Source organism: Bos mutus, chromosome 10, assembly GCF_027580195.1.
Source record: "Bos mutus isolate GX-2022 chromosome 10, NWIPB_WYAK_1.1, whole genome shotgun sequence".
Taxonomy (NCBI): Eukaryota; Metazoa; Chordata; class Mammalia; order Artiodactyla; family Bovidae; genus Bos; species Bos mutus.
The window spans coordinates 49335477-49345583 of record NC_091626.1 but is presented as its reverse complement, the minus strand read 5'-3'; the positions used below and the strand labels follow the sequence as shown (position 1 = coordinate 49345583).

Sequence of the window (10107 nt, the reverse complement as noted above, 5' to 3'; positions counted from 1 at the left end):
AGAAGGTCCTGTCTTGGTATTTATCAGTTGAGAGTCTCAGGTACACAGTGTACTCTCTCGTTTCAAATTTTTTAAATTGTACTTTCGGGAATGTTCCCTTGAGTTACCACGTTCAGGATTTGTTTTGGTCCTGTGTTTTGGAATTTCTTCTTCAGGAGCTCCTATAATCCATATGTTGAATCTTCTTTACCTATCTTCAATATTTGTTGCTTTCTCTTGAATATTCACCATATTTCATTTATTTAAAAAATATATCATCTTCATACTGCATTTCCCTAAAGTGTTTTTGTGTGTTTATTCACACTTTTGATTCTTCTAGTTGCTTTTAGTTCTGAGTTTTTAAAAATTTTATTTCTTCCCTAATTTATCACTTCGTTTCAGAATTTCTACAGCACTAATATATCTTGTTTTCTCACATCTTAACTTTTAAAATCTCATCTAGCTTGTTTTGCAACAGTAGGTTAACAGTTTTGATCTATTTTGTGAGCATGTTATACTAGTGTACTTTTATTTTCTATAGGGATATTATCCCACCTCTTAATATCACCCTCTCTCTCATAATAAGTTTATATGGGATTTGACCATAGTATTTTTCTGATGCCTACATTTGTATAAAATTATTTTCCTAAATATTTAGGGACATCATTGAAAACAGCTTTTCTAACTTCATGAAGCTTTCCTTTTTGTTTTTTAAATTATGTTAAAAATTTTGGCAATTCACCTTCTGATGTTTCCTGGTTCTGCTAAATTCTTCACTTTTATCTGAGCTCTCTCTTTCTTTCATCTTTACTACGCCCTTTTTTTTTTCCCATAATGATGTTAATAAACTCATACTTTAAGACACTGACAGATTATAACATGAACCACTATGTGTCTTACATCATCTCACAGTAATCCTACAAGGTACTATCATTCCCCATACAGAAAAGAAACTGGGGCACAGAGTGTTAAGTATTATGCCCAAAAGCACAAGTTAGTAATTAGTGAAGCCAAGAATTAAAATTTGACAATCCAACTTCAATTCACATTACCTAACAATTTCTACAGTGCTTTCCTGCTTGGATGTGAGGGACTCTCATTTCTCAAATCCCACCATGCTACCATTTTAAGAGCAAGCCTAAGCTTGCTAAATTCAAACACTAAGCTGCTACTGTCATAGAACCTACAACTTTTTATATATTCACACAAGATTCCTCCTGTGTACCTACCCCAATATTTCCAAATAATGCCATTACTTACCTTCCAAATACTCAATAGCTACTCTTAATCAGTCTCCATTGCAGGAAGGAGTGTGGGGAAAACATCACCAAAAATAATCCCATTGAGGAAAAGTAGGGTGAGACAGACAGCATTTAAAACAGTGGTTCTCAAACTTGACTGCATGTTGTAATTATCTATGGAGTTTAATAATAGCAGGAGCCTATGTCTGATCCCTCAAAGAATCTGATTATGGTCTAGGGTATGGGATTTTAAAGTGATCCCCAGTCTCGTGGATTGCACAGTGACTATATTTGTGTTGTGTTGTGTATTAGTCACTCAGTCATGTCCGACTCTTTGTGACCCCATGGACTATAGCCCACCAGGCTCCTCTGTCCATGGAATTCTCCAGGAAAGAATAGTGGAATGGGTTGCCATACCCTTCTTCAGGGAATCTTCCAGACCCAGGGATCAAACCTGGGTCTCCTGCATTTCAGGCAGATTCTTTACCATTTGAGCCACCAGGGAAGAATACCATATTGTATATTTGAAATCTGCTAAGACCCTAAGTGTTCTCACCACACACACAAAAGTAACTGTGTGAAGTGATGGATGCATTTTAATTAATTTGACTGTGGTAATCATTTCACAATATATATTAAATCATCAAATTGGACAACTTGAAAAAAAAACACATTGCACAATCAAAATTTTTTTGTCAATTGATGCATTTTTTCCCCCATGCCACAAAGCAATGCTGAGTGGAGGCACACTGGCTTGTCCTACAAATTAACTCAATTCTGTCACTATATACCTGGAGACAGAATCAGATCTTATACGTTAAAGGCTTAGTTCCACAAGACTGTTCCACAAGTCCAGGTTGTCAACTACACTGCTGATGCAATGACTGTAAACTGGAAGGTCCCACAACCCACTTCTCAGGTTCAATTAATTTGGAAGAGTGGCTCACAGAATCCAGAGAAACATTTACTTATGTTTACCAGTTTATTATAAAGGATACAAATGAAGACGTATAGAGGGTGAGCAACAGAAGGGTCCCAACCACAGGAATTTCGGTCCTCACTGGAACTGGGGTGTGTCCCCTCCCAGAATGTGATGCATTCACCAACACATAAGCTCATCAAATTCCTTTGTTCAGTAAAAAATTTTTTGAGCTTAATCTCCAGCCCTCAAATCTTTCCCTTCCTTGAGGTCAGTGGGTAGGGTTGAAAGTTCTAACTCTCTAAGTACTTGGTCTCTCTAGTGACCAGCCCCTTTCTGAGACTATGGGTGAACCACAGGCCAAAGTCTTTTCATTAGCATTAACTCAAGTGTGTTCAAAAAGGCTTAATATAAATAAGAAAAGACACTCCTATTGCTTCTGGAGGTGAAGACTTGTCCGATGTTTGGGTTCAAATAATTTCACCTTTCCCTTCAAGGCTCAAAACTGTTCTACTTAACCCCACTAACCATCAACCAAGATGAAAAAACTAAATTCTTATACATTGATATCCATGATCAATGAGGACCAGTTTGTTCTAGTCACAGATACTGCCCTTAACTTCATTAAATTACAAGGCAGCAAATCAGACTAAATGCCTCTCCCTAAGAATATATATGCCTTGCCTCTGTTCCTATTTGTCATATAATATAAAGGGCAGAGTCAGACACTAAGTATGCACACACTTAAAGTGTGGAGATGTGCAATTAAACTTCTAATTACTTTTCTCTCTTGGAAGCATGAATAATCTCTAGGCTCTAGTCTCTATCCATTTGGCCTAAGTCCTGTCAGACCCCGTCAGGGAAAAAACATCCTGAGGTCAGCCATTTAGTCACAAAGGCAACTTAAAGTTTAAGAAAGGAAAAGCACTCATCCACTTAGGAAAATAGTTCAAACTAACTAAAGGAAATTGAGTCCTTCTCTTGGAGAAAAGCCCACAATCTAGCCACAATCAGTTATGAGGACCCACTAGTTTTCCAGCGTTATAAGTGTTCCAGTAAACTTGTTTTGACTTTCCACACACACAGGCCCATCCTCTCTGCATCTAGGCTACAATCTTTAAGTGCTCATGGTTCTCTGGGATTCATTTCTGGGGGTATCCTCTTATCTTGGATCCATGTACCTACCATAACATTTCCTGTGTGATGCAAATGAACATTTCCTTTTCTCGTGCCCTATCCCAGGCGGCCTGTTCTTTCCCAACTTTCCTGATGCTACTGACCTTTTTAATATCAATATAGTTGATTTTAAACTATATTAACTCTCCCATTAGTAACTACATTAAACTCTCCCCTTATCATAGTTCTCACTTTTCTAAAAAAATAGGTGATACTAATTTAGCTGGTAAATCTGCCTTATATTCATTACCTCCCTATATTTAATTTCACTGACCAAATGTCTACCATTTTTCATCCTAGAAAAAGTTCTTATAGACCAGTAAGAACTCATAAACATCTGACATATTATAGAACAGTACCCATTCTCCAAGTCATAATTTCTATCTGTAATCACATTTCCTTTGCAGAAAGATCTCTTAAATGACATAGCACATTTTCATGGGACTGAGGCTGGTAAGGGTCTCTTCAAGTGGTCATATTTCTCCTCTCCTACCTGGTACAAACAAGTTATTTCCATTGGAACCCTTTTCTGCTGACTTCTATCTATAAGCCAGATCAGTCCCTTTTCTTTATTTCTAGGACAGCCACAGGATTACTAAAATCAATCCCTGGATATTACCTGGTCTCAGATAGCTCAGTTGGTAAAGAATCTGCCTGCAATGCAGGAGACCACAGTTCGATTCCTGGGTCAGGAAGACACCCTGGAGAAGGGATAGGCTACCCACTCCAGTATTCTTGGGCTTCCCTTGTGGCTCAGCTGGTAAAGAATTCCCCTGCAATGCAAGAGACCTGGGTTTGATCCCTGGGTTCGGAAGATCCCCTGGAGAGGGAAAGGCTACCCACTCCAGTATTCTGGCCTGGAGAATTCCATGGACTGTATAGTCCATGAGGTTGCAAAGAGCTGGACACAACTGAGTAACTTTCACTTCAGATTACTTATTTTTAGGGAACAGGTCTTTTTAGTCATTCATTCAATACACTGCTAGGTACCAGGCAAAAGGGACATAAAAATATACACCTGGTTCCTAGCTCTAAAAAGCTCACAGCCTCTTTTTATGCACACACATAACAAGTAAATTTCATATAATCATTACCCCTGGCCCATTTGGCTGCAGGCCATCCTTCTTTTTAATTATTGCAATGGGTGTGAGGCATTTAAACCTCCTTTACCTTCTGTGCCCCAAATATCAGTTTCAAGCCCCAGAACATTTTTCCTACTATGCATTATAGCCAACAAGAGGCATCTGTAAGTGAGATTTAAATATCACTTCTTTGTGTCTTAGGATACGCAATGCAGAGATGGCCAGCAGATTTAGAATCTTTAGATAAGAAGTCACCACCTGACTTACCGTGTTTCTTGCATCTTGAGGAGAGGCAATATGGAAACAAAACACTGCTTTGAATGCTCTGGTAAGGCTAGGATGAAAGCAGGGGATATGGACAAGTTCCTGAGGATCAATCCATGCTCTAACCTGTCAGAAGCCCATAAAGTTTTCTCTGAACATCATACAGAAAGAGTAGTGTCTTTACTTTTAACCAATTATATGACATGCTTTGGGGCTATAATAAGTAAATCACTTTTTTCATCCCATTCCAATTGCTTCTGCTCTTTTTAGCTAATGCCTATCAAATTACTGAATAGTATTACTTTTAGATGATAAAGAATATATAGACTGAAGAACAACAACATAGATCACTTTGCATTTATTACATGTTTAACTGAATTTCTTCAAATTACAGAATTCAACTCCAAAATAAGGCAACTAATGCCTGGTAAGCTGTTATTCCCTTGCATTTTTCCCTCCTAACATTTTAAAACAAATGAAAACAACACCTTAAAAGACATGTGAATAGGTTCAGTGCACTTTCAGTGGCTCACAAACATGAGATAAAGACCACATTAACCCCTAAAAAAAAAAATTGCTTGATATTTTAAAACACAAATGACATGAACTAAAATAAAGGAAAAAATAAAACACTGCGTTTTAACCAAAATTGTTTCCATAGACTATAGAATATTGTTTTTAAATACTGCTCCTCTGCAGAGCACATGCTGTGCTTGGCATGCTTGGCACATTAGCACTTGGTAACTGTTCAGCTTCCATCTGCAGTTTTTTTCGGAAGGACCCATTCTCAGGGCCCACACTCCCCTGCGACTAATCTACTCCTCTGGTGGAAGCCTGCTCCTTCTTCCTCCACTGTCTCTTAAGGCTTTCCTGTCTTCCCTTTATTCTCCCCAGATTCACACTCATTGCCACCTGTGTTCTCAGCAAAGATGCCCAGCAGAGAACTCACCAGCTGCATCTCCCCTCCACAAGAGCTCTCACTCCAGATGTCACCCCTTTACTTGACTGAACTGTAAGATAAAGAGACAATCTTGCCCCCAAAAAGTTTGTTCTTCCTACTTCGTCACATCTCCTATAATGCAGAAAAGGCTGGCAATGCCTCATCTAGAACTTAAAACATTCATTAGTTTAGGCAGAATTTATACTGCTCTGAAGTTCTTTAAAATCTACTCCTTCCTATTTTTAAAAACCATAAAAATATAAAAATGTAAACATTCTATTAAACAGTCAGCAGAAATCCTTTTATCCTACTTTATGCAGTGGGTTCAGAAAGAACAAAAGTGACACCATGTTCCCTCTGACAGACCCCAAATCATACTCCCAGCCCTAACCTACCATTCCACATTTCCCACCATTTGCACTGTGGGCCAAGCACGTCTCTCATGACAACTGCTGCTGCCAACCCTGTAACAAAGCAGCACAACAGCTCACTGTAATCTCTCCCAGCTAGCTGTCCACCTGCTTGTTGGGAACCTTTACATCCACTGCTCCACACTCCACCCAGCCGTGGTGACCACACAAACTAATGGAAGCAGGGACACAAAAATATGAAGCACCTCTTTTGCTACACTTTACATTCCTTCACAAAGTGAGAGGGCACTTCCTATCTCTTTGTCAGAGTATCAACAGAACTAGGTGGGGTGGGAGGGTGCTGCTGACAGAGGCAGCACTAAAGAGAAAGCCAACAGTGTCCACACTCTCCCAACATTCATATTCCTGTCGTCATGACACTGCTGAGAGCTTGAGGATGAATCTGATATTCTATTCAAAAGAAAAAACCTACTCAGGAAATTCTAACCACTTATTGCTCTTGTAGCAAGGTTTTACTGCATGCTTTTTAGAAGTATGAAATTAACAAGGTATTTTTTTAATGAGTAACTTAAAAATCAATTTCTTAACGTGGCTTTTGTTTTTAGGGAGACATACGCTAAACACAATAACTAGTGAAGTCTATCAGCTTTGGGGAATTCCCTATCAGTTATGACTAATGAGACAACCTAAAACCACAATTCCACACCTGGGTGATAAACAGTACCAATTAACCAGAGTATTAACTACAATGACTTAAAACTATATTACCTGAATAGTTTCTACCATGAAGTATCAGAAAAAGTGAAATAATAAATATTTTCCACAGCACCATAAGGTTTTATAAAATACTCTGTTTTTAACATAAATGTATAATCATAAGATTCTGGTCTATCATTCATATCAGGCTTAACCTCTTTTACTGATAATAGTTCTCACAGAGGTCATATAGGCACAACTGTAACATGAAAATCATATTTTACTGAAGATTCTGTATGGTAAACTTAGACTACCACTCTTCTCGTTGCATCCATTGAGTACTAGTGGATTCAAAGGCCAGGAAAGATGGTTTTGCCATTTGTACTCTATTCACATATTTTAATGTGCCCAAAAAATCTAAGTGGTAACTAAGATATTTGCCATAACTGAAAAGTCCTTTTATACCTGTTTACTTTAGTACTGTGTGCTCTTAACAGGTTTTGTTTCTAAATGATAGTATTATGTAAATGGCTCTGAGTTTTGAAAACAAGAACACAGTAATTCATTTTGAATTTTAAAAATTAATGCAAGTGGAAAACAAATTTTGTAGCCAAATTGTTTGCAATTATGTGTATCAAGTTATAATAAAAACTCTACCATAGATTGTGGTGGTTTAGTCGCTAAGTCGTGTCTGACTCTTTGCGACCCCATGGACTGTAGCCCACCAGGCTCCTCTGTCCATGGGATTTTCCAGGCAAGAATACTGGAGTGGATTGCCATTTCCTTCTCCAGGGGATCTTCCCAACCCAGGAATTGAACCCAGGTCTCCTGCATTGCAGGTAGATTCTTTACTGACTGAGCTGTGAGGGAAGTCCATCTACCATAGATTGGATCCCCCCAAAATCCAACGTGCTTATGGGTCTCCTGAAGTATTAGTATGTGCTGTGCCAACTTAGCTCAGTACTGATCTAAGCAAACATTATTGAAAGTAATGACTTGCTGACCAAAAAGCATATACTGCATTCCAAAGCCAAATATGAATTTGATTTAGGATTATTAAGTCCATGTCTCCCCTCCATTAACGCAGAAAACTGAGACCTGGCTTTACTATAAATCAGCTTTAACACTAGAGTAAATCTGCTATAAAATTATTTATAACAAAATAAATTATTTTCAGACCCTCTACACTAAGTGATATATATAAATCTTTAGCAGTTTATAACATTAGCTTAGGCCACTTTTTTAGGACCCAAACCTACTGTACAATCCTGAGTAAAAGGTTAGGGGTACAGTTTCTTGGGGATCTTTCTTGATCATGAACCATAAAGAAAACACATAAAACCACAACCTGTAATAATCCCCATTTTCATTAGAAGTACCATTAATTCTTTTTACTTTGGTAAATAAGTTTATCTATGTAAACCATTTATTTTGACGGAGTAAAATATAAGCAGAGCTTTTGCTAGGATCCCTCCATCACTTTTTGACACTGATAAAGTAAATAGTCAGGAAGAGTAGAACAGGAGGATCTGAACCACAGGGCTAACGTGTCACCATGAACTCGGAAATGCAGCAAGCAGGGGACGGATGGGAGCAGTTGACAGGCCAACAGCCCTTCATTACCTACAACAAAGCAAAATCAGAAATTCTTTAATACAAAAAGACTTCAACAGACAGTTCTACAAAGAAGATATACAAATATCCAATAAGCATGTGAAAAGATACTCAACATCACTGATCATTAAGGAAATGCAAATCAAAACTAAAATGACACACTACTCATACCTGTTAAAACAGCAATTATCAAAATTCTACTTTGGGGTATATAACTAAAAGAACTGAAAGCAGGGACTCAAACACAGATTATTTGTATATCCATGTTCAAAGCAGCATTATTCAGAACAGCCAAAAGGTGGAAGCAAACCAAATGTCCATCAAAAGATTAACTGACAAATAAAATATGGTGTATTCATAAAATGTGACTGTATTTAGGCTTACAAGCAAGGAAATTTTGACACATAACATGGATGAACCTTGAAGACATTAAAGTGAAATAAGCCAGTCACAAAAGGATGAATACTGTATGAGTCTACTTAGATGAGGTACCTAGAGTAGTCGAATTCATAGAGACAGAAAATAGGATGGTGGCTGCCAAGGGCTGCAGAGGAGAGGCAATGGAAAGTAGTGCTTAATGGGTACAGTTTCAGTTAAGAAAGAGGAAAAGGTTCTGAAAATGAGAGTGGCAATGGCTGCACAACAAAATGAAATATATTTAATGCCACTCACCAATACACTTTATGATCCAAATGGTAAAATTATGCTACATATACTTTACCACAGAAAAAAATTCTTTAATAAAGTCTGCACAACACACTTATCAAAAAGATGCTCATAAAAAAAATGCTCATAACAGGATATACATCCCTAAGAAATTAGATATTTTTAAGAGTTTGCCTTCTGATTGTAACAAAAGGCCCCATAAACACAAGACTGCCTTCTCAAAAACTCTACAAACCTATAATGTCAACAACATGAAGTCTTAGTTCCCGTTGCAGGGCCTTTAAGGTAGAACGCAGACCAGCTTGAGATTCTGACATCTTTACATTTTGTTTCACATCATTTGCAAAGGATAACCAGAGTTTACCAAAGTCTTCAGTCGAGATTTTTAATGGCCTGAAAATAATTGTGAAAATTAGATTTATGTCCATAAGAATGAAATGATTCTAAACAAATACATTTCAACTGATTCATGGGAATAAAAAAAAAATCATTACAAATCTAAATCCTATGAAATCTATGTTTTTTAAACCAGACATGATCAGAATGCTGACCAAAATCCTCTAACTTGAAGACAATGCTGAAAACAGACGTTATTACAGAACAAATGTCTTTTCAATAAATCACCCAGTTCTTTTTCTGCGCATTAGTCATTACAGTAAAATTTCACCAAATAATTTCATGAATCATTCAAATATAAAACTTTTCTTTCATGTATACTTTAGACTGGGGATTCCCAGGTGGCTCAGTGGGTAAAGAACCTGCCTGCAATGCCAGAGATGCCAGAGATATGGGTTCGATTCCTGGGTCAGGAAGATCCTCTGGAGAAGAGCATGGCAACCCACTCCAGTATTCTGGCCTGGGGAATTCCATGGACAGAGGAGTCTGGCGTGCTTCAGACCATGGGGTCACAAAGAGTCAAACATGACTGAAGCAACTGAGCACACATACTTTAGATTTGGGGACGAGACACTCTATCAAAGTCATGTACAAAAGTACAAATACAAAGATCCAGTGCCTTAAGCAAAATGGACCAAGAAAGAATTTTAATAAATACAGTTTTTAAATGGTTCAAGCAGCTAAAGATCAAATAGTTAACTCTGGGATATCTCTGGGGGGAATGGGAAATTTTTATATTCTACTTAAATTTTTCTATATCATT

The 10107-nt window shown here is 37.7% G+C and overlaps 1 protein-coding gene across 2 annotated transcripts in view; it reads right to left on the bottom strand.

Annotated features, from left to right (window-relative positions):
* Positions 1 to 1933: 1933 nt before the first annotated feature.
* Positions 1934 to 10107, bottom strand: part of AP4E1 (adaptor related protein complex 4 subunit epsilon 1) — a 72394-nt gene continuing 64220 nt past the window's right edge. The window contains exons 20-21 of one of the 2 annotated variants that reach the window (XM_005900468.3): positions 9184 to 9341; positions 1934 to 8291 (exon numbers count right to left, since the gene is read on the bottom strand). In XM_005900468.3, the coding sequence (XP_005900530.1) occupies positions 8131 to 8291; positions 9184 to 9341 (319 nt within the window). In that variant the 3' untranslated portion in view covers positions 1934 to 8130. The remainder of the gene's footprint in view (positions 8292 to 9183; positions 9342 to 10107) is intronic. The other variant, XM_070377893.1, reaches the window with a different exon arrangement.